Source organism: Etheostoma spectabile, chromosome 12 (assembly GCF_008692095.1).
Source record: "Etheostoma spectabile isolate EspeVRDwgs_2016 chromosome 12, UIUC_Espe_1.0, whole genome shotgun sequence".
In the NCBI taxonomy this organism is placed as follows: domain Eukaryota; kingdom Metazoa; phylum Chordata; class Actinopteri; order Perciformes; family Percidae; genus Etheostoma; species Etheostoma spectabile.
Window position 1 is genome coordinate 15623223 of NC_045744.1, and position 25809 is coordinate 15649031.

At 40.4% G+C, this 25809-nt stretch overlaps 1 protein-coding gene across 5 annotated transcripts; it reads right to left on the reverse strand.

The window, feature by feature from the left end:
- Positions 1-508: 508 nt before the first annotated feature.
- b3gnt5b (UDP-GlcNAc:betaGal beta-1,3-N-acetylglucosaminyltransferase 5b) lies at positions 509-24967 on the reverse strand. Of its 5 annotated transcripts, XM_032531683.1 has the most exons (4): positions 24644-24967; positions 19550-19605; positions 7973-8224; positions 509-2597 (listed from the first exon to the last, which is right to left on the reverse strand). In XM_032531683.1, the coding sequence occupies exon 4, from the start codon at positions 2281-2283 to the stop codon at positions 1120-1122; it is 1164 nt and encodes a 387-aa protein (XP_032387574.1). In that variant the 5' UTR covers positions 2284-2597; positions 7973-8224; positions 19550-19605; positions 24644-24967; the 3' UTR covers positions 509-1119. The 5 variants fall into 5 exon arrangements, with proteins under 5 accessions (XP_032387574.1, XP_032387576.1, XP_032387572.1 ...); XM_032531685.1 differs by lacking the exon at positions 19550-19605 and having other exon boundaries at positions 509-2589; XM_032531681.1 differs by lacking the exon at positions 19550-19605.
- Positions 24968-25809: the final 842 nt, after the last annotated feature.

A 25809-nucleotide genomic window follows, 5' to 3' on the forward strand; every position in this document is an offset into this window, starting at 1 on the left:
AAACGGACAACTGATGTGACGACAACTGTGATGATAAATGTCATTGCACGTGTAACATTAGGCATGCTGAGTGTAAGGATTATAAAATTACGATACCAGTGGACTCAATCTTTATCGGAATCGTTTGGAGGATTTGGTTTCAAATCTGATCACTGGTTCCAAACTTACACAAAATTTGGTTTCCGTAGCGGCCAGTCGCTTGTTGTGTTCCTCGGAGCACAGTTAGCAGCACTCTAGTGTGGCTTTATCTTACGTTGAAAAATCACAGTAAAACTGCAAACAAGCATTAAATCAAAAATAAAACTTCCCTCTTATTTGTGAAATAAGCATGTGACCCGTTTCAACTCAAAGGATTGGAATCCACAGGAAGAATTGCAATTGTAATCAGAATCGTTAAAATCCAAACGATGACCAACCCGAATAGGGATCCCAGTTTCTCTGTTCTTCCTGCTTATAGCTCTCATGTCTTATTACCTGTATCCACAGTTTTTTTTTTTTTTTTCGGGGGGGTGGCAGCTCATACAAATTTAGTTCATGGGTTCTTTACCCTGTTAGTGCGACCCACCGCAAGGCAGGTTTTAGGCATTTTTCTTTGTTAGCAGACAAAATTGACAATTGACCTTCACATTGTTTTCCCCCTCCAGTGTGGGTGGGTATAAATTTGCTCTGTCTCTATTAAGGTAATGAAATTCGTAACCGCCAGTGAGAGAAGTGGCCTTAAATTAAGAAAATATCGTAGTATTTCAAATTTTTGTCAACCCTTTTGTGAGGCACAGAATTGGAAATAAAATCCAAGATAAAGAGGAAGTATTCTCTTAATCAAATGGCTAAGATGGAAAATAACTAATTAAATATTACATTAGTGAGCCCGGTGAGTTTGTGTAGGGACAACATGTAAGCAGCATCTTTTTTAAGGACCTTTTTGGACCACATTCTGTGGTCAATGCAAAGCCACTGTTATGAAATTATTAAACCATCAAGACAAGGTCTCTTTGCCTCTGGAAACAAAACATACACTCCAGTGTTTTGAGGTAATATTTGCATCAATGATCTTCCTTTCACTGTGACCATGACACACTCCCCCTCTCTCTGTCACATGCACACAAACCCCACAATCTCCTACCAAAAAGCTGCTTTGCAAGGGTAGGTGTTAAAATAGTATGGTTTACAAAGGAGAACCATTTTCACAGCTGTGCAGTAAAGCCTCCCTAGGAGTCCAGAGGTCTTCTGCTTCACCTGCGGGTGGGTCGCTGCCTTCCACAGGTCAAAGATATCCTCAACATGACCATGTGAGGTCATCATCTGGTCGTAGATACACTGGTGGTAGGGTGCTTTGCCCTCACCTGAGAAATAGACGTGCTCCTGGGGTGACACACCGGCGGCATTGGCACAGATGCCCATGAACACATCGTCTATGTAAAGAGAGGCGTTCAGGGTCAACGTGGCTTGGTATATTTTGTCAGCTACGTCCCTGGAGACAACATACGCGGCCCCAGCAGTGTAGTCAGGGTATGACAACCACTGGTACATCTCATAGGGCACATAGTACTTGCTGTTTTTGCTGCGGATTGGCGGCGCCCCTTTGTGCACACGACCAACCCAAAAGTCTACGACGCCTCTGCTGCTCATGTCCTGCAGGTAGCTCACCAGGTTGGGCATGTGGACAAAGATGTCGTCGTCAGCGGTCATGAGGAAGCGGGCATGTGCGCAGCGGCTGTGCATCCAGTGGAACTGTTGGATCAGCTTCAGAGTCAGGTTGTGGAAGGAGTCTAAAAAGTCTTGTTGGATCAAATCACCATGGAGATGGTCCTCGTGGATGAGCTGCTGCTGAAAACCAACACCGCTCCTCTCGCTCCACGAGGGCTCCTCCTTCTTGGTCCGAGGCGCTCCTAAGGCAAACACCACCTTGACTGTCACTCCCAAGGTGTTTTGGATGTAGGTCTCATTACCCCAGGTGGATCGAATGGCGTTTCGCCTCTTAATGTTCTCTGGGGATGTTTTGACAAAGAGAAGAAGGAGGACGTCCTTGCCGGCGCACTTATCCGGGTGGTCCAGCAGGTAACTGAAGTTGCTGAAGCTTCTGGCCTGCTCATGTGAGATAGTAAGGCTCCTGTTAATGTAGGTGAAGCTGTTTACCAGGTAGCGGTAGGAGTAGGACTTGACGTGGCTGATGACACTGTTGTCCAGCTGCTCCCAGCAAACCATCACCACTGACAGCACCAGGCAGGTGGTCATCAGCTGCACACACTGGCATTTTCGTATCCGGCGGAAATTTATAAACATCCTGGAATCTTGTCACCCGGTGACGGTGGCCCCTGTCTGGTTGGAGATGGCGGTGAAGCAGCTGGTTGTGCAAGTGTGTGCAAAGGAGGAGGCGAGATGGTTGAGGTTGTGGAGGTTGAGAGTGTTGTTCCAGTGCCTCAGAGCAGCACCTGGTGGGTCTTCCATCCTAGGCTTTCCACATTTAGCAGGAGGCAAAAGCGGCAGTGGGAATCACTGGGTCTGCTGAGAAAGTCCCTCCATCACAGCAGAATCACTCACATCAATCACCCAACAGCTGAAGATTCATCTTTCACCCATGAAGTCATCCTAAAGTACTGAGAAGAGAAAGCACACTTACTATAATGACAGAGTTTGGCTGGGATTTTATTTCCTAATGGCTCTTCCTTATTTAGAAGCAGAGATGAGAAGTAACAAAGTGCAAATACTTTGTTACTGTACTCAAATAGATTTTTCAGATATTTTTACTTTACTATTTATTTTTATGGCGACTTTTTACTTTTCATTTTAACACAAATATTGGTACTTTCTACTCGTTACATTTTACAAAAGGCTTGTTACTTTAGTTTTGTACAAAAGGTCGTCTATCAGGTGTGATTGTGACAGAGATGGCAAAAATACTCACTTCCCGTACTCAAGTAGAAGTACGATAATTGTGTTAAAAAATACTCTGGTAAAAGTAGAAGTACTCATTTAACTTCTTTCCTCAAGTTCAAGTAACAAAGTAGAGGCTTGAAAATGTACTTAAAGTGTAAAAGTAAAAGTAGCCTTGTGAATGACAAAGCTACCTGGACCAGACCGATGTTACTAGAGAGCACGCTGAGAAACTACATGTTGTTTCCATGTAACAACATGAAAAAAGACTCTTTATATGTCATTGCCTACATTTTAAATGGCTGTCTGCCAATAGGCCTAAAACATACAGCTTATTTATTGTGACAGAGACGGGGACTCCAGGTTAATAAGATTCTGACCTAGTAGCAAGATATGAATTCAGTGGAATTTGTGGAAGTCTGTGTATGTTCCCATCCAATTAGATTCATTTGGTACTGATGACGTAAAAATAACTAACTCCAGTGAAATTATTTAAACTTAGTGAGGACTAGGTTAGGACTGGATTTAAAGCGGATTCTGGTTTCCAACTTGGCCCCAGGTGTGTCTGTTTAAAACAGACAGAGTCAACTTCTCTCTGTTGATTTTTTATTACAATCAAGCATCAGTACAAACATGGGCGTGGGGAGCTCTGCTATGGCTAATAACACTGTCAAGGCTACCATACACAATGCATAGGAATCATATATGCCAGTAATTAATAACAATAAACCCACTATTAATTACATTATCTCAATGAGCAAGGACGTTGAACAACCGCCATTATATCGAATCAACAGCCAGGTATAACCTAGGTAACAGGTGAAGAACACAAGCGCCAACTTTTAAATGTGCCAAAACCGATACAACAACAGGCTTAAATGAACTGACAACATAGAGTTACATGACTTACAGTTCTCAAAGACGCTTATGATCTCAACTGATTATGAGCTAGTTTCTTTTTCTTTTCTCTCACTTTTTTCTCCTTGAGCCGTGCTCGCCCGCTCGCGGTGTGCGGCGCGTGTCTGATAGACCTTTAGTACAAAACTAAAGTAACGAGGCAGTTTTGTGAAATGTAAGGAGTAGAAAGTACCAATATTCGTGTTAAAATGTAAGGAGTAAAAGTAAAAAGTCACCAAAAAAAGAAATAAGTAAAAATATCAGTAAAGTCTACTTGAGTACAGTAATGAAGTATTTGTACTTCGTTACTTCCCATCTCTGGATTGTGAGTGCATGTTGGAGAATAGCGTGGACACACGCCTCACACCGCAAGCACACAGGCCACACAGAGAAAAAAGGGAGAGAAAAGAAAAAGAGACCAGTTATCTGGAGGACAATCAGTTGAGATTGTGTGTTTTTGAGAACTGTAAGTCGTATAACTTATGTTGTCAGTTCATTTAAGCCTGTTGTTGTATTGGTCTATAGTTCTTGCACATTTAAAGTAAGTTAGCTAGTGGATTTAGTTGTTTGTGTTCTTCACCTGTTAGCTGGGTTGCACCTGGCTGTTGATGTGATATAATGGTGATTGTTGAACACTCTTGCTCACATTTGTAATTCAGGTGCATATGCCACAGTTAGACTGCATTAAGATAATGTAATTAATAGTGTTTTTTGTTATTATGTACTAGCATATATAGGACTCCTATGCATTGTGTATGGTAGCCTTTACAATGTTATATATTTCTTACCACCACACAACACACAAGCCATAGCAGAGCCATGCACATGTTTGTCCTGTTGTAATAAAGCATCAACAAGAGAAGTTGTCTCCATCCGTGTTTAACGACACACCTGGGGCAAAGTTGGACACCAGAATCAGCTTTAAATACAGTCCTAATCTTGTCCTCACTAACAAGTTTTAAAAATTTCACTGGAGTTACGTTATTATTGTTAGCGTTATCAATACCGAATTCAATCTAACTGGATGGGAATATACACAGAATTCTCACAGAATCACAATTGAATATTATATCTTGCTACTCAGAATCTTATTAACCTGGAGTCCCAGTCTCTGTCACAATAAATATGTGCTGTTTCAGGCCTATTGGTAGACATCCATTTAAAATGTAGCAAACGGCATATAAAGAGCCTTTTTCCATGTCCACTGAAGTTTTTCAGCTTGCACTCTAGTAACATTTGTATGTTCCTGGTAGCTTTGCATAAAAAATGGTTGTCATTTGCAAGGCTACGTTTATGTTTATACTTTAAGTAAATTTCCAAGCCTGTACTTTGTTACTTTTACTTGAATAAAGAAGTTAAATCAGTACTTCTACGTTTACCAGAGTATTTAACACAAGTATCTGTACTTCTACTTGAGTACGGGAAGTAAGTACTCCGGCCATCTCTGTTTAGAAGCTTTTTTTCTGGTGTAATATGTTGGGTAATTATTTTGAAAGCATGTGTAGAACCATTTGTAATGACCATAAATAGATGATCATTCTGCCATTAATTCAAGCTATTCATCCCCTCAGGATGTCAATGTAAATAAATCCTATAAACATTTTGATACAATGAAATACGTTTTTTACAGAAAAACAGGTCTCTCATTTATCAGTCAGAAAGAGATGTGTGCATGCTCAGATCATTGATGCTGATTCTAGCAACTGAAACTATGCTAAACGGCAACCTAGTTGTGGTTGGATCTGAATTTGGCTACACCAGCTTGTTTTCAGTGTTCCTGTGCAAGAGTAGTAACGTTAGCTAAAAAGTCAAAAGTTAGGGTGGGGTGAAAGAGAGGGATCGACTGAATACAAAAGCCAACACAGCAAATGTGGCAATGCAAGCTAGTCCATAATGGAGGGGTTTAAGGTCCCAGACCCACTGAAATCGCTGAGAGTCATGGAAAGCTTTTGGATACAATGGATAGCGTCAGAAATGCTCGACAGCACAATGCGGGACGAGAATAACCTGCTTCCGGGCGGGCTTGGGCTAAAAGCAAGGGGGGATCATGATGGGCCCGGGGCCTGGGACTCCCACCGCACCCCGAGAGCTTTTTAAACATCATTGGATGGCCTGTGCCTAATGGGGTCACTGGCTTAGAATGGCTCTCTTTTCTCTCGGCTTGATAATGAGAAACTCTGCCTCACCTCTGGTTTTACATCAGCCTCCTGTTTCTACACAGAAAACACTTCTTGTAACACAAACGTTATATAGTTATACACTTAAACCTCAAATCATTTCTTTTCACTAAGTCCTTTGATCCCTAAATGCTTACTTTTGTCACTGATCTACCAAAAGTCGATGGCTTTATGCTGGCTAATTAGGAGATAAGTCTCCATATCTGCTGGACTGTGGCCTACACACCTAACATATACACATGAGAGTTTACGGGATGTTTAGAAGCATATCATGGGGCAAAACAACTGGTCATTCCTTACATTAAACGGTTGGCACACTGAAGTTGCTAGAATCTTTTTTTTTTCACTTTTCTTTGCTCAGAGATGGGCAGTATTCCTATTAAATGTATTATGTGTTTAATTATATTTGAGTATTTTGTAATTTGTATTTTGCCAAACAAAAAAAAAAAAAAGTAATTTGTAACAAAATACTTTAAGAGATTGTGTTTTTTTTCCAAGGTTTAAACTGTAGGAAAAAACACTTCCTCATGAATTGCGAGACATGCCCGGTTAGGTCTAGCAACTCACTCTTTGTGAACTATCGTATTTCATTTGTTAGCCTGGACTGTATTGTTAGGCAGTACACTAAGAAGAATACTTCCTTATTTGAGGTTAATGTCGGTATCTTGGGAAGGAGGCGCTTCTCTTTTTCTCTTCTACTATTTTGTACTGTCATACTGGTGTAATGGCACGGTTATGGGTCTTTTGCAATTGTTAAATAGGTTGCTTGTGAAGTTGGAGATCTTAGAAATGTACTTGAGGGTAAGGTCAGACACATAGAGGCCACTAAATGCCTGAAATGTGGTATCAGGTTGTATAGAATGTATTTAGAGAGAATTTGAAATATAATTACTTGTTTTACTTTATTTCCCATACCATTATCATTTATTTTATTTTAATACATAATCAAATTAGTGATACATTATTTTGATCATTTGTAATAATTGTGTGCTGTAGAGTTATTTAACATGCAGATCGTTTGGGGGTTTTGTGTGCAGGTTGTGTGATTTCTGCTTTTACCCCATACACAAAATTAAAAGCATTTAAAAAGCATTCAGTAGCAACACCTTTTTCAAGAAACAATGTCCCTGTTACTCCAGATAACCCAAAGAATCCATTTCCTTATAGACTATTTCTCTAGTGGGGAGTAGTTTAAAAACAGTCCAAGGCTAGAAACAGAGACTTTTTTTTCCATGGAAAAGCAAGTTCTTGAATTTTTGAATGCTTTAAGCACAGCAAGTTCTTTTATATGACAGGTGCAAAGTGTAATAAGCAAATAACGTTAACTGTGCATAATTAGCCTGGCTTTTTTCCAGCATAGGATGCTATGTGCTAATCTGTTGTACTTTGACATTTATAGTATTTCTAATATTTCTTTATAGTTTTCATTAGATAATTATTTTGTTGTGTCTGGTAATGGCTTCAGTGCACAATGTAGATCTTAGAATGATTTTAGAATGAGCACAAATACAAGTGTTGATCCCCATCCATCTCAACTGCATCTATAACAAGTGTCTAGGCCTGTAACAATTATTACATAATTGCCTGATTGTCAATTATTTTTATTTATTTACATCCACGTTGCTAGCAACAAAAATGATACAGGGGATATGGTTACAAAAAATGTTTTTACAATTAAGGTGTAGTTTCTCTTATAGGCTGTGTACTTGTGTTACTACATTCTCTGGGTCACACATCAGTTATAAAACCAAAAGATATCCTAGGATTCGTTTAAAACTTTGTATTAAAAAAAAAAGTAATAAATAATTGTTTACATTTGACCGAAAGAGACAATTTTATTGTTAACCGCAATTATTTCTGAGAAAGTTCATTTTACAGTAAAATTTGGAATTGTTACAGCTCTACCAGCATTGTGAAAGTGAACCACCCCACAAGCATATTTCCAAAATCTCCATATATATGAACAGATCTGAAACAACAAGGAGAAAGAAACTATACACTTATCACTTGAATTGATCACTCACCGGCAAAAAAGAAAATGTGTGTGTGAGAATCCAAGCAACAGTCTCCACCTCTCTGCTTTAGGTTTACTTTTCCGTAAGATGACAGGAAGTGAAAAGCTTGTCAAACGCAGCCACCAATCCTTTTTTCTGATCCTCCCTTTGCCCTCCGTGTAGACTGTAAGTTACTTAAGTGCTGGTTGCCGTGGTTCTTCTCTATCCCCTCCCACCTTCCTTTTCCTGGGGGTGGTCTACAGTCTTTGTGGGTGGGTGGTGCTTGTAGAGAGAGAGAGAGAGAGAGAGACAGACAGACAGAAAATTATGAAAGGAAGGCTTGCCCTCTATATCTCATCTTTATGCTCTGCATGGGCAACACCCAAAAAAGGCAGGATGACATATTTTATTTTTAAATTATCCACAAAAAGAGTGTCTTCCTGCTCTTTGCAACAGTGGTTTCCTTTTAAACCGCTATACTAAACAAAAAGCCTTTATGTGCAGGCTTTTAGGTTTAAGAAAGTAAAGTTATCAAAATAAATCATCAGTTTTGGGAAAATGGAGGGAGATGTTTTGTATATTTTATTGCTGGTAAATGATTTATTTTCCAACCTAGGCTTAAAGGAAAAGTCTATGGTCAGTTGAACCTTAAATAAACTGGTATAAAAAAAAGTGAGTCATGGAGCAGAGCCATACCACACGGTGGAAAGTGGGCAAACGTTTTCAGTTATCCAGTAATAGCTCAACAGATACTAGATGAATTGGCCCAACATTTGGACATTCATGGTTCCCAGATAATGTATCCTGATGGTTTCTGACTTTGCCACTGGCGCCATTTGTTGTTTTAAAGTGCTCATATTATGCTCATTTTCAGGTTCATAATAAGGGCCCGAGCGCCGACAGCGATGAGGCCCCTATTGAAACCTTTCCTTTCATTTCCTTTCTTCCGGCAAATTATTTGCCTTTTTCAGGGGTTTAACATACTCAAAAACTCACCAAAAAGTCTTATTAAAACGTCCGTATTTTACAAAAATGGCTCGCTAGCGCCCCCTACAAAAATTGAGACCCTGCAGTGCGTTTAACGTAGACTCACAAAACCTGGTACACATATGTAGCATGGCAAGACGTACACCAAAAAAACAAACTCATTGGAGCCATATCCTAAACCCAACAGAAAATATTCATTGGTGATGCTTTGGTCGGCGCCCTTATGCTTAAGTCACGCTCCCTTTCATAAATGGTGACCCGTTTAAGGTAGAGTCTTATGTGAGGTATCAATGAACTCAACATAGACTTCCTTTTTTATTGATAAAGGTTTGCCCGGCCCCTATGCTTTGGCCACACCCCATTTTGCAGCTAATGAACTGTATGACGTAGAGTCTTGTGTGAGGGATCACTGAACTCAGCAGGGAGTCTTCTTTTCAAATAATCAATGTCCACACGTACTGTCTGCATTTCTGTGCAGTGACCCATTTCTCCACACACACACCATTGTACTTGAGGCTGATTACCTTTATGCCAGTATTTGCACCGTAATCTGGAGAGCACATGGTTTCTTCCACCATGTGCCCATCTGTTGGTCTTTGGCTAGGATGACTGGATGTTTTGTATTCTCAGGCATGGCAGCCTTACTCTAAGAAAGGAGGTTGTGTTGTCATTTTGTTTAATGACTCATTCCACTGTACGCAAATATGTTTTGGAAATGTTGCTTCTTTTGAATATGTGGCTCTTCAGTTAAGGTCATCCCCTCAAGCAATATTTCTAAATATCTACAGGCCACCTAAATATTGTGCAACTTTCATTGATGACTTCACTGAACTACGGTCTATAATCTGCATTAACTTTGATTGTGTAATCATTGCGGGTGATTTTAACATTCATGTTGACAACTCCCAGGACAGGGGGACCAAAGAACTGTTGTGGTCCAAACAAAGATAATCAGAAAACGGTATGTCACAGAAAACACCAGTGAAACATTCATTCAGCTTTTCTCCTCCACACCCGCCCTCTCTGGGCTCTCAGTCACTGAGCTTGTAGATAATTTCAACTGTAAAATTACAAATGTTATTGATGCCATTACTTCACTAAGGTCAAAGTTGTCTCTGGTAAGAAAAGATCTCTATGGAGAAATGTCCTACTGGTGAAAACAGAAAAAAAAGTGTAGGAAAGCTGAACAAAGGTAGCGAAAAACAAATCTCCTGGTCCATTATAACACCTATAAAGAGAGACTTTGTATTTATAATTTGGACCTGAGGAATGCAAGGCAGTCCTTCTCTAATATTATCTCTAGAAACAATAATTCATGTGCTTTGTTTGCCACTGTCGATAGGTTAAACCCTCCAGTACCAGTAGCATCTGAACTTTTATCTACCAAGGCCTGCAATGAGTTTGCCTCCTTCTTCCCAGACAAAATTCAGAAGCGTAGACAAACAGTCAATGCCTCCAAATCAAGTCCAGGATATGTGTTGTCACAGTGTTCAAGCAAAACTAGTTCCAATATGACAGAATTTCATACGATCAACCATAAAAACCTGGAGGACATTGTACAACATCTGAAAACCTCCTCCTGTTGCCTTGATGTTCTACCAATGGTTGTTTTAAAACGAATTGTTTGGCTTCTGATCTTCTACAGATTTTGAACACGTCTCTTCTTTCAGGAATCTTTCCACAGGCCCTGAAAACTGCAGTAATCAAGCCACTCTTAAAAAAAGAACAATCTAGACACATCACTAATGAGTAACTATAGGCCAATATCAAACCTTCCGTTCTTAAGTAAAATCATTGGAAAAAGCGTTTTTTTAACAACTCAGCCATTTCTTGTCACTAAACAACAGTTTTGATACTTTTCAGTCGGGTTTCCAACCACACCACTGAGACGGCTCTTATCAAAGTCTTTAATGACATCCACCTTAACACAGACAGTGGCAAAATTTCAGTCTTAGCATTACTTGATCTCAGTGCTGCATTTGACAAGGTCGACCATGACATCTTACTAGACCGATTGAAAAACTGGGTTGGACTTTCTGGCTCAGTACTTAACTGGTTTGAATCCTACTTACAGAATAGGGATTACTTTGTGTCAATAGGTATTTATACATCTGAACATACAAATATTATGTGCGTAGTTCCTAAATTTTCAGGACCCATGCAACTGACCTATTTAATCTTCTCCAGTCAGAAAAGTAGAGAATTAGTTGCTTAGTAGCATTTGGTGTGTCTTCAACATTTACTGCATTAACTGTGAGCTTCCTTTTTACCGCTGGGTCATCAACAGAAATTTCAGAATCCAAGATGCTTACTGGCCAGGCTTCCTTGGATTTCCTCAGAAATTCAGGGCCTTCCATCCATCTTCGGTTTGTCAAAAAACTATTGTTAACCCCTTTGAAGCTTCATCTGCAGGATTCTAGGTGGTATGAACGTACCTCCACTGGGAGACATCGTTGCTCTGCAGATGGGAGTTATCCTGTTCACCACAAAAGGTTTGAAATCTTCTATTCTCATTTCTAAAATATACTTCAGAACTGAAGTACTATCAGTCCAAAACCATGATTTACCAAGAGGAAGCTGTAATTCTGCTCTAAGTATCATGTCCACACGTACTGCGAGAACAGCTGCAGGGAGTTCCAAACAAGGAATAGTGACTTGCTTCAGTGGAGCCACTCTGGCCTTTCCTAGCATGAAAGAAACATGGACATTGTTGCGGTTGTTCTGTATTCTAAGATATGTCACTGTACCATATCCACTTTCACTGGCATCTGAAAAGTGATGTAATTGGCTATGAATGAGTTGTCCAAAACCGACGGCTTGAGACATCAACCCACCTTAAATGCAATCACCTTATCGAGGTCACGTAACCATTTGATCCATTACTGTTGGAGAGTCGAGGAAATCATCATCCCATCAATTACTCATCCTACACAGATGTAGTATGAGCTTCGCTGGAAGTGGGAGTGGTGCGAGAAATCCTAAAGGACCATTAACTGAACTGACCACAGACAGAATCCCACATCTAGAATGGGGCTCTTCCCTGAGTGACATCTTACACTTAAAGCATCCGTTTCAACACACCAATGAAGGCCAAGGGCTCTCTCAACTGGTCTCTGTACAAATTCAACTCATGCAGAATCTTTGATCTCTGCTTTTTTTTGGAATGGATAGCAATACACCACAATTGTTGCTAATCCATTTTGTCAAATGGAAGCCCCCCCCCCACCACGACAAAGCGCTGTCAGATCCTGAACCATTTTCACAGCCTTATCCTCAGCATGCTTTTAAGACAGTCATCCATGTAAAAGTTCCGATTGACTGTGCTATTTACCTCATCGGAGAAACTGTTCTGATGATCTTCTGCAGTCTTTCGTAGAGCGTAACAAGCAAAGCTGGGAGATGATACTGCCCCAAACAGATGCATCATGTCATCCTGTATTCCACAAGTTCTTGATTTAAAATCGCCCTCAGGCCACCACAAGAAACACAGGAAATCTTGATTATCTTGGGCTACCTTGACTTGGCGGAACATTGGCGTCAACCATTATGGCCACAGGTTCTTGTCTGAAACGTGTAATAACTGCTAACAAAGAACTGGTAAGATATGGACCCTGTAGAAGCTGAGAGAGCTAAGAGAATGTCCTCTGTACTCTGCTCCACAGTCAGACACAACACACTTTATATGCATCTACTTGTGGATTTAGTGAAGTGAAGGTTTCCTTTAACCTAGCTACTTCTTCATGAATTTGGAAATTGGTGTAAGGGTCCTTTAACCTTGCTCTTTTTTCAAAATAAGTTTCCATTCCATCTGACTGTGTACTTGAGCGAGCTTGGTGACTGAAAGTGGATAATACTGCTAATTTAGCAGCAGAAGCGGCTATTTCCGAATCAAGCTCCAGCCTTTCCTTTCTTCTCCGTAGCTCCTCTGTTTCCTCTTCCAGAGCGTGCTTCTCCTTTAAAGCTGCGGCGGGAGCTTCAAGCGCCGCTCTCTACCTCAGCTTGAATGCGTGCTGATGCAGTTGAAGATTAACTGCTTTTTGAGATGCCGTGACTTTTATGGCAAGAGTGTTGTACAGAAACATTCGTTACAACATTAGAAATGCTGTCATCATGGTTTACTTCACACTCATCACAATCCTCATTCATCTTTGTTGTTGTTGTGCAGCAGAATGTTGGAGATGTTCTACCAGTCTGTTGTGGCCAGCGCTCTGTTCTCCTCCGCCATCTGCTGGGGCAGCAGCATCGGAGCCAGCGACACAAACAGACTGAACAAACTGATCAGGAAGGCTGGCTCCGTGATCGGCTGCAAACAGGGAACATTTGAAGCTGTGGTGGAGAGGAGGTCGCTGAACAAACTGTTATCTATCCTGGATAACCCCGGCCACCCTCTCCACCCCACACTGGTTCAACAGAAGAGCAGCTTCTCTAAGAGGCTCCGACAGCTTCGATGCCGCACGGACCGCTACAGAAAATCATTCCTACCACAGTCAATAACACTTTAACATGTCACCACTGGGTGCCAGATAAGACTTTTGGACACCACACTACTGCACTAAGTGCAACCTGCACAATTGGTTTATTTACATTTAGCATACATCTTAGCATATTATTTAAGCAGTTGGACATTTGTTTTCCCATCCTGTACATAATCAAATATTTGTTCTTTTATTTTATTCATATTATTTCATGTATATTGCATGTATATATTTCATAGTATTTCATTTATATTCTGTGCTTTGTGACCGATTTTGCTGCTGTAACACCGGAATTTCCCATTTTTCTTGGGATCAATAAACAACTATCTATCTATCTATCTATCTATTTATCTTCAGATTTTTGAATGTCTGCATTTGCCAACCACTTGTTCACGTTTTCCATAAACTCAACAACACCCAGCGTTTTTGATTTGAACCAAATCTCATGTTTTTCTTTCTCTGGGGGGGGGGGGGGGGGGGGGGTAGAGTTTAACCAGAGATGTATGAGTCTCCGTTGCACAGAGTTGTTTATTTGTCAAAAGTACAACGCACATCCATATTAGATTCTATGTCCTGCATCAACTCTTGTATTTGGCCTTTTAGAGTAGATGCTTTGTTTAATTTTGACTTTGTTTTTTGCAGCGTTTCCAATTTATCCTATAGTGCTTTTGTTGTTAGTTTAACAGGCCGTTTAATGACAGATCGGGTTTCCGTTTCACCGTTGGCTGCGCCCTCGTCAGCCGTGGTAAACTCATCAGCCTTATTAAAACGCTCATTTTGTACCCCGGTTACAGAATCGATGATCAACCCACACAATCAAAAACACTCTTTGAAAAACAAAACAAAAAAAACATACATTTTACAGATAAACCCACAGTTTATTTAAATGTTAATGGCCATGTATTGTATTTGGTAGCGGTACCGTTTTACCTTTATCAATTGGTCTTGCTCCAAGAAACTGTCCTCAGCTGTCGATGTTGCCGCACCTGAGTTTCCAATCTGCACCGCTCCGCGCAACCGCGTCCAGCCGCTCACACTGCGTGGGCCACTCGTGGTTCCGGGTCGGTTCCTTCTCTTTATTGCACGAGTAGAAGCTGTCGTGGTTGTCCAAACAATCCACCTCGAGACCCAGAAATTCCACGATGGCTTTTTCCTCATTTGCGAAATCCCAAGACGGCGTCCTCGATCAACTGTTACATCCCGTTAATGGCGATCCTGGCGAGTTCCTTAAGCAAGCTTTTCACTTTAATATTGGCTTAGAGTCTTTTATCAACTTCTAGATAAGGCCAATGTGGTGGGATCAGGGAAGAACTGGCTTGGACGCGTGTTCTGCGTGCCAATAATCACTGTCCACGCGTCCTGTCTGCATTTCGGTGTTGTGACCCATTAATTTTCCCCTTGTCAAATTCAAACCTTAACACGACTGACTGACACGTCAGACACGGTGGAAAGCTGTCTGCGGGGCGTTTCTCAATACCAAGTAAGCAAAGAACGGACTTGTGTTCTTGGGGAGACCGTACTTGCTAGCTGTACCTGGAAGACTGAACTCGCAAGTTCAGAAGCACACAAAACGCTGTTGACAGTTTTGAGACGAAGCGTTCTTCCTGTTATTGCTCAACACCCCCAGCAAAGAGGGCGCTTGCCACTTTATAGTTAGCTTTGATGGGTGTATTCATAATAAAGCATGGACGGTCACCCTTCACACCGCCTTGTTGTTTTGTTGTTCAGTCTTCCAGGTTTCAATTAAAGTGCTATTAAGTATCACGGGCCAATAACTATATAAATACCGACACAACGGCGGCGAAAAAATCCTTGTAACATTGTTCGGGATTCAATTTTAATTGAAAGCAGAAAAGAAACGTTAAAATAGGTATTAAAATTATAGATGGACTGGGTAAAGTTAGTCACTGCCGTCTGTATATGTTACCGAGAAGCAGAAGAGGAGCCCGAGAGGGAGGAGAGCCAGGTAGAAGAGGACAGATATATATATGACAGCGGAAAAAATTGTTTAAAATATCTTACAATATCTTGGACCTGGCTTTGCTGCAGTGGTCTGTCTAAATGTGGGGCCAGAGGGGTCTGTCTAGACGTGGGGCCAGAGGGGTCTGTAAGCTGACTGACTGACCGGCTCGCGAGAGTCATTCCAGGTTTGCGGAGCTTTCAAACTCCGAAGGCTTTTTTAATTCACCATCAATTTTCGTTGAACTGCCTATATTCAAAATCTGCACAGCTGATTTCTCGCCTTAAAACATCTTAAAAATGAATTTATTGATTTAATAATAGACGTAAATTGTGAAAATATGTGTACCGGAAACCATAAGCGCTTTACACCCGAATTGAATGCTGGGATACCTGCCCGGCCAAGTTCACACAAGTTACCATCCGATGTATCCTCGGTAAAATGGGCGTGTCGAGTTCACATCCGGGGATTTTAACTGTTCTTGGCGAAATGCTAACTTGTGTATTGGGTCAGTACTTTGGCCACCAAACATGACGTTTCACAAGAACACAAGGACACAAGTCCATAGAAGAACACAGATTGAGAAACGTTCTTCACACACCTGTGCACCTGATGCTGATTACCTTGATGCCTTCCCAGGCAATGCCCCACCCAGTGTTCAAACATAAAATTGCAGAGTTTATACGTGGTAGGCTATATAAACAAAAAAGTGTTGTAATGGCTCCAAACAGTTACTTTGAGACATTTTTGTTACCTTCTCCACAATAATGCTTTTCCCATCTCTGTCAGCCATGTGCATGTTGGTTTAAAGGAGATCCATAAAGTTTTTTCACTTCATCAAAGTTAATTGGCACATTTTGGTCACCTTAAAATGACTTGTTCAGCATTCGGTAGCACCTAGGCAAACTAAGCTAGCGCTAGCGTTATTTGGTAAATTAATAGAAAGTTTGCAGATTTAGGGTTTAGATTAGCACAGAGGCATTAAAACCATAGAAGAGACTGGCTTGGCCGCCATTCAACCCAGCACCTTTCATCCAAAATTCGTAACGTACCGAACTTGAGGCTTTAAAAGGGTAGTCCACTGTTAGTAGTGATGTCACTGTTGCTACATCATTTATTTTTACAGTCTGTAGTTCACCCTATGCCTGAGATAATCTGTTCCTTAAGCTCTGTAACGCAGCCGGGGGAACAACTGTAACAAAATATAGCAACACTATCCACCAATAAAAGCTTCTACAACAAAAACTACACAATCAAACATGTTCCAACAGGAATGTATGTATCTAAGATTACAGCTTTACTTTGACATTACCATTTGGATACATGTAGCAGATGTCAACACTGCAGTATTGTACGGCACGAGTTGACGTAAGCTTGAGAAAAAGAAAAAAACTGTTGGAAGTGGAGCATTCTGAATAGTTCACTGTGTGATGTTTATGGCTTTAAACAGACTGACATTTATCCTAGAATGACGATTACCCCTACACCATTACGTGACTAATTAGTCAACCCAGTTAGGGAAATTGCATGCCTCAATGTGGTTACAGATTTTGTCAGTGTGTATGTAAAAAACTCAAGTTGCTCAAGTGTGTTAAAATGTCCATTCAGTGCAGACTGTGACAAACAAGCAGCCTCTAGACAGTCAAACCTTAGTCAGTGCAGCTGGCCAGAATTTCACCTGAGTTTGGCAACTGACTGGTAAAGTAAGTTAATATCTAAAAATATACTGAGTGACCTGATTAGAAGAAATGCTTGTCAGGAGGTCACAGATGTAGGAGACTACAGTACATGACAGTCAGGTCCTGCTGAGCACATGACTAACGCATCATGGGATTTTTCAAGGAAAGTGTAAAAAAAAACAGCCATGTTAAGCTTGTGTGCACACTATCTTACAGATACACTCATGCTTCCAGAACTTGCTTTCAGTTTATAATGACTGTTTCTTTCACAAATAGTTTTGGATTTATTAATTGTCTACGTCAGTACAATATTAACATGATGTACTTGGAGTTATTAAGAGTTATTAGTTGCTGTTATGATCCCCTCTTTCTCCATACTGGCCTTGAAATGAACCCTTTTTCGTGCAACTCGGAGGTACAGTAAAAGATGGGAGACAAAAAAAAGAAAGAAGATAAGAGTCAATTCAACTGGGTATATTCCAATTTTATTCTTTTAAGTATGAACCTCTTTCTTTGTTTTTTCATAGACTGTTTATTTGAGCTGCAATAGAGTAAGTAAAACAAAGGGGGTTTAAAAAGACTAAGATATCTACTGCTTCAACTGCTGAAGCCTCACATTAGCTTCACTGAAGTCATGAAAGGAATCTTTCAGTTCATAGCCAGTATGGACAGTAGGAATTATTACAGCAACTGATAACTGTAGCAATGCACATATTTGTGAGTATTTTCTTTAGATAAACTTGGAAAAAAATCCCATTTGTCCTTTAATTTTACATTACTAGGCAGACTTTCACAGACCACAGCTGTCGCCAGCACAGAGGCATTCAATTTTTGTCCCATGTTCTTACTCATGTTGTGACACAGCTACCACAAATTGTGCGTGCAAGACTGCTTTGACTAGCCTGTCACCGCCTGACCAAATCACAAATGTGAGCTATTTAGTCTAGAACCTTGGTTGACTTTTGTTTCCCAAGGGGCGCTTTCAATGGCTGAAGACCAGAATGCTTCTGGACCCAGGTGGATAGACCTACAACCAATCTGAACAACAACGCATGATGTAGCACTGAGCGATGGACAAATTCAAACGGACCTTAGCGTGCAGAGATTAGCTGTGATGGTGAAGCATCACTTATTTTGCGTGAAGTGCGAAGGCTCCGCAAGTTGTCAGTCATCATCAGAAACCCGCCCCATATACGAAAAAAACAGTAATGACTGGACCAGGATCTGGCCAGTTGGAAATCGGTTTGAACGTGAGGGAGACCAGAATTATCTGTCAGAGCAAATTAAACATGAGCTCACAGATTTGTCTGGTTCCCTGTCTAGCTTTGAACACCATAATACCAACATGCTTTTTATTTCTTTTCAGTTTGATCCAAACCAAAATTACAGGTGCGAATCCTCCCCTGGACCATGGTACGTACCAAATGGGCAAAATTTGGTCGGACTAGAAGAGGTAGTTTTGTTCCAGATCAAACTAAACCATGGTACGGTTTGTTTTTAGTGTGCATTTTTTGGATGGTTTGGACTTTCGGACCAAATACAGGAAGGCTATCATCGTGTTATAAGACCAGGGAAGCTCCTTCAAGTAGTTAGCTCAGCGCTGAAGGCCGTTTTATGGTGGTGCGAAGGCTCCACGCAGAGCTTTTGCTGTAGCCTATGTAAGTGACCTGAAGTTTATAACTTGTGCGCTGGTGTGTGCGTCGAGCCGGCGTGTGTGTGTGGTGTGGGTGATAGAGCGAGGGAGAAGTAGGAGAGTGACGGTGATTAGCTTTGGAGCGAGTAGTGACTCTAGAGTCATAGTGAGCTGTGCCTGCCCTTGTGCTTTCTGACCAAGGTCAGACATCTGTAGCAGGAAAGGTTAACCCTCAGAGCCAGGAAATGAGTTGGGGGAAATAAATCGCTACCACGCCACGGCCGAGCGACGTGTAATTTCATTTTTTGAGAGGTGCACATCAGGCTATGGCGTAGGGTCCGGCGTAGACGCAGAGGGGTCTGCGGGGGTACGCCGTCGATTCGCCGTCAATTCACACAACCATAAAACGGCCTCCAGGGTGTGGGCTACATGAGAGTATGTGATGATCAGAGATCGGAAGTAACAAAGTACAAATACTTTCTTACAAATACTTTGTTTCTGTACTCAAGTAGATTTGTACGCAAGTGACTTTTTACTTTTACTCCTTACATTTTAACACGAATATCGGTACTTTCTACTCCTTACATTTAACAAAATTGGCACATTACTTTAGTTTTGTACAAAAGGTCGTCTATCAGGTGTGATTGTGAGTGCATGTTGGAGAATAGCGTGGACACGTGCCTCACACCGCAAGCTAGCATACACACCACAGAGAAAAAAGGGAGAGAAAAGAAAAAGTGACTAGCTGTCCGGAGGACAATCAGTTGAGATTGTGTGTGTGCGTCTTTGAGAACTGTAAGTCGTGTAACTTGTGTTGTCAGTTCATTTAAGCTTGTTGTTGTATTGGTCTATAGTTCTTGCAAATTCACTCACATCAATCACCCAACAGCTGAAGATTCATCTTTCACCCATGAAGTCATCCTAAAGTACTGAGAAGAGAAAGCACACTTACTATAATGACAGAGTTTGGCTGGGATTTTATTTCCTAATGGCTCTTCCTTATTTAGAAGCAGAGATGAGAAGTAACAAAGTGCAAATACTTTGTTACTGTACTCAAATAGATTTTTCAGATAATTTTACTTTACTATTTATTTTTATGGCGACTTTTTACTTTTCATTTTAACACAAATATTGGTACTTTCTACTCGTTACATTTTACAAAAGGCTTGTTACTTTAGTTTTGTACAAAAGGTCGTCTATCAGGTGTGATTGTGACAGAGATGGCAAAAATACTCACTTCCCGTACTCAAGTAGAAGTACGATAATTGTGTTAAAAAATACTCTGGTAAAAGTAGAAGTACTCATTTAACTTCTTTCCTCAAGTTCAAGTAACAAAGTAGAGGCTTGAAAATGTACTTAAAGTGTAAAAGTAAAAGTAGCCTTGTGAATGACAAAGCTACCTGGACCAGACCGATGTTACTAGAGAGCACGCTGAGAAACTACATGTTGTTTCCATGTAACAACATGAAAAAAGACTCTTTATATGTCATTGCCTACATTTTAAATGGCTGTCTGCCAATAGGCCTAAAACATACAGCTTATTTATTGTGACAGAGACGGGGACTCCAGGTTAATAAGATTCTGACCTAGTAGCAAGATATGAATTCAAGTGGAATTTTGTGAGAAGTCTGTGTATGTTCCCATCCAATTAGATTCAATTTGGTACTGATGACGTAAAAATAACTAACTCCAGTGAAATTATTTTAAACTTAGTGAGGACTAGGTTAGGACTGGATTTAAAGCCGATTCTGGTTTCCAACTTGGCCCCAGGTGTGTCTGTTTAAACAGACAGAGTCAACTTCTCTCTGTTGATTTTTTATTACAATCAAGCATCAGTACAAACATGGGCGTGGGGAGCTCTGCTATGGCTAATAACACTGTCAAGGCTACCATACACAATGCATAGGAATCATATATGCCAGTAATTAATAACAATAAACCCACTATTAATTACATTATCTCAATGAGCAAGGACGTTGAACAACCGCCATTATATCGAATCAACAGCCAGGTATAACCTAGGTAACAGGTGAAGAACACAAGCGCCAACTTTTAAATGTGCCAAAACCGATACAACAACAGGCTTAAATGAACTGACAACATAGAGTTACATGACTTACAGTTCTCAAAGACGCTTATGATCTCAACTGATTATGAGCTAGTTTCTTTTTCTTTTCTCTCACTTTTTTCTCCTTGAGCCGTGCTCGCCCGCTCGCGGTGTGCGGCGCGTGTCTGATAGACGACCTTTAGTACAAAACTAAAGTAACGAGGCAGTTTTGTGAAATGTAAGGAGTAGAAAGTACCAATATTCGTGTTAAAATGTAAGGAGTAAAAGTAAAAAGTCACCAAAAAAAGAAATAAGTAAAAATATCAGTAAAGTCTACTTGAGTACAGTAATGAAGTATTTGTACTTCGTTACTTCCCATCTCTGGATTGTGAGTGCATGTTGGAGAATAGCGTGGACACACGCCTCACACCGCAAGCACACAGGCCACACAGAGAAAAAAGGGAGAGAAAAGAAAAAGAGACCAGTTATCTGGAGGACAATCAGTTGAGATTGTGTGTTTTTGAGAACTGTAAGTCGTATAACTTATGTTGTCAGTTCATTTAAGCCTGTTGTTGTATTGGTCTATAGTTCTTGCAAATTTAAAGTAAGTTAGCTAGTGGATTTAGTTGTTTATGTTCTTCACCTGTTAGCTGGGTTGCACCTGGCTGTTGATGTATAATGGCGATTGTTGAACACTCTTGCTCACATTTGTACTTCAGGTGCAAATGCCACAGTTAGACTACACTGCATTAAGATAATGTAATTAATAGTGTTTTTTGTTATTATGTACTAGCATATATATGACTCCTATGCATTGTGTATGGTAGCCTTTACAATGTTATATATTTCTTACCACACACAAACACACAGCCATAGCAGAGCCATGCACATGTTTGTCCTGTTGTAATAAAGCATCAACAGAGAGAAGTTGTCTCCATCCGTGTTTTAACAGACACACCTGGGGCAAAGTTGGACACCAGAATCAGCTTTAAATACAGTCCTAATCTTGTCCTCACTAACAAGTTTTAAAAATTTCACTGGAGTTACGTTATTATTGTTAGCGTTATCAATACCGAATTCAATCTAATTGGATGGGAATATACACAGAATTCTCACAGAATCACAATTGAATATTATATCTTGCTACTCAGAATCTTATTAACCTGGAGTCCCAGTCTCTGTCACAATAAATATGTGCTGTTTCAGGCCTATTGGCAGACATCCATTTAAAATGTAGCCAACGGAATATAAAGAGCCTTTTTCCACGTCCACTGAAGTTTTTTAGCTTGCACTCTAGTAACATTTGTATGTTCCTGGTAGCTTTGCATAAACAATGGTTGTCATTTGCAAGGGTACTTTTACTTTTATACTTTAAGTAAATTTCCAAGCCTGTACTTTGTTACTTTTACTTGAGTGAAGAAGTTAAATCAGTACTTCTACTTTTACCAGAGTATTTTTAACACAGTGTACTTCTACTTGAGTACGGGAAGTGAGTACTCCGGCCAGCTCTGTTTAGAAGCTTTTTTTCTGGTGTAATATGTTGGGTAATTATTTTGAAAGCATGTGTAGAACCATTTGTAATGGCCATAAATAGATGATCATTCTGCCATCAATTCAAGCTATTCATCCCCTCAGGATGTCAATGTAAGTACGGGTACGGGAAGTATGGGAAGTGAGTGCTTTTGCCATCTCTGGTGACGGTGAATGCACTCAGAGCATACACCAGCAGTTTACTTGTGGTAGTAAATGTACAGTGTAGATTTCCGTTTCTCTCTGAATAAATGCTTCTCAACATCGCAACAAAACAAAAAGAGCCGCGGCAGTAGGGGAGAGCAGCAGTCAGTTGAAAAAACTCGGACACAGAGAGAGGATTCGAGAGGAAGGAAAAGTCTGTGTTCCGGCATATCCATGACTCATGTCTTAGAGTTCCCTTTTTTGTGTTCTGGGTGTGGACAGGCTTGGTTTTCTTTAGGACACTTGGCTCTCCAAGCCCCAGCACAAGTACTCCTGAGATCCAGGCAGCCAGCGCCAGATTGTTTCAGTCACTCATGTGGTAACATATTCTTGGCCAAAACTCCTAGAAGTTCTAATGAAACCTTTTGTTGTGGATACCTCTGTGCTAACACCCTTTTCTCTCTGTGCACAGTTGTTTGGAGTCGGTGTCACCTACGCTACCTGCTACAGCACCAGCCCTGCACTTCATGCCCGCCTCTCCTACCTCCACTCCTCCGACCACTGGACTACCACCTCCCCTTTTGCAAGATCTTCTGTACAACTGAGCATTAATTAAAACCCTTTTTCAGTCCGTCTACAAACAAATCAATATAAGTATATGGAGACACAGCTCACGCATGTGATGACGGCAGGACGTAGTATAGTCACGTATAGATCTTTAGTGCGCTTGCAAAACTGCAGTGTGAACCGGATCAAATGCATAAACATGAACCTTGGTTCAGACTTTCAGGTGTGAAAGAAAAAAAATTCTGCTACTGTGAAAGCACCTTTATTCTATTGTTGGTATAACAGCTAGGGGTGGGAATCTCTTGGCACCTCACTACGATTCGATCCTCGTATGTGTCCTAATACCTGACGAATAAAGCTGATTCTGATTCTTAACCGATTATCGATGCATCTCGATGCAACAATGTTTTTGTGTACTTCAATGCATCAATTACGTATGTTTGTAAAAAAATATACATACAAATCTGAATTTGTTACATTTTGACAAATTTGTATTTGTCACACAAGTTTTAATGAAATGTTTTGTCTATTGAGGTTTTAATTTTGTAGTCATTCCATGCTTAAGCCTTAAAGATGCTTGTGAAAGTCACCTTCTCTCACAGTAATCTTCCATGTTTAAAGGGGGAAAATTTACTTCTTAGAAGAATTAGAATTCCTTCTATGGCTGCAACCTGGAGCCTCCCGTCTCATGCCCTCTCGCCATGCTGATAAGCAATTGTATTTTCAGCAATGTTCCAGTGAAGTGTGAAAACAATATAGAATATATAAATAAAAAGGAGTTTTGTTCTTGTGTGTGCATGATCCTTGTTGATCCTCAGGAAAAAGCCTGCCATTATAATAGTCGACAGACATGGTTTCGTCACTGATGCAGGTTTCATCAAATGTACGTTAACATCAGGGACACAACAATAACATCCATACATCAGCAAACTATATGTATGGCTAAAATTGTTAGGCTACTTTACCAGTTAACGTTTTTCAATTGATTGCAACAAACGTAGTAAAAAACTTACCCGTGACTCTATCTGGAAAATAATTCGCGATTTCGTATTTTTGAACCAATGAATTTACCGTTGGACACACCTCGGCATGAGACGGGACGGCATGACATGGGACGCTCCAGGCTGCAGCCATTAATACCTGACAATGCACACTTCGAAGGGCATTAAGCCGTTTATACCATGGTTACTTGCAAAATAACATATTTTTAAAACATTACTTTATGTTTTAATTAGTTTACAATCAAAATCTAAAGTTTTTACAAACAATAATTCTTTAGTAACCACGTTTCCCTAGTTACGCCTAACGGCTTGACTAATACCTGGAACAATCATTCCCATCATATAAGGTTCGTATGCAATGCAAACGTTGTTCACTCCTCCAAGTAATAGGATGCAACTTGCCTCCCTTAGCAACGGGAGCTATTTACAGTCCGCTCAGCTACAAGTCAGAAAGCTAACGCTATGCTAGCAAGATTTAAAGTCAATAACAATGTGTAGGCTACAGTTGGCAATCTGTAAAATAATTGACAGTATGTCAAACAACAAGACAAGCTAGCTATCCAGCCATGTCATTGTCCCCAAAACAATATTAGGACCTTTACGAACAACTTTATCTGCAACGTGTAACGTCGCTGTGAAACAAAACAAAAGTCAGTCCAAAGAGGCAGAGTAACTTACTTCTTGAAGCTTGGGTGTTGGCGCCATCCTGTGGTGCTTAGAAGACGAGTTGGAAAGAACAGATCCACATTTCCTTTTTGTTTTAAAGATGCTCTAAGCGATGTCACGCGTATTTAAGGCTACATTTGTTGTCACATTCAGCAAACATCTCCTCACTATCCGCGAGCTGCCTGTTCCCAGAAAACTGTAAAAAAAAAAAAACACTGTGCCCACCTGCACCACGAAGAATTCAGTGTTCCAGCGTTCCAGCCAATAACCGGCAACAAGCGTTTGGGGGTCGGGGCATAGACAGTTAAAGAAATGGACCAACAGATACCGTTGCTCTGAACGGAAACCAGGGAAGGATTTAGTAGCACTTTTCTAGTGATAGCTGAGCATGCGCAGATGATAATCCTGATGTACAAGGATTTACAATGCACAATCTGTTCCACAGTAAGTGGTCTGCCGTTAGCCTCCACCGGCAAGCTAACGTTAGTTTAGCTAACAGCTAATTTGGCTAACCGCCAGCTGAGACAGCATGTAAAGGTTCAAATATATACATATATATACATATATAAATATATATATAAATATATATATGTATATGTAGCCTTTCATACATTTTTGTTTTTCTTTAGAAATAAACAATGGACAAAAACGCTTTAGATGTAAAGTTATTTGCTGTCAAAGTGGTGCCAAAATGAATGGCAATCAATGGGATGCTGACGGCGAGTGATGGCTTGGTAGCATAAAAATGGCGCCATAGGATTTACGCTTAGAGAGGAGAGGCTGGTGGGGGGTTAGTGTGCGGAAGCACAGAAGGGAGGGGACGGGATGAGAACGAGGTAGGGGCAAGCTAGTCTTGTTTTGTTTGAAAATACTTCAAACATCAACAAAAAGTAATATCACCCAACATCGCTTAGAGCACCTTTAATGTAGCACATTCATTTAGAACAGTAAACAGTTAGTTTTACTGAAACTCCTTTAGTAGGTGTCCTATATCACTTTTTTTTTGACACCCTGCAGCCAATCAGAATCGAGTATTCACCCAGACCATGGTATAAAATGTAATAAAGTAGATCAACAGCCTATAAGTGTTTTGCCTAATTATTTCATGTGTGTCTTATTAGAGCATGTGTATATACACAAAACTTTTTTTTTTTTCTTTTTAATTTTTAAATTTTTTC

Bases quoted from the DNA above. Each gene is read 5' to 3' on its own strand.
- b3gnt5b (XM_032531685.1), bottom strand. From the start codon at position 2,283: ATGTTTATAAATTTCCGCCGGATACGAAAATGCCAGTGTGTGCAGCTG.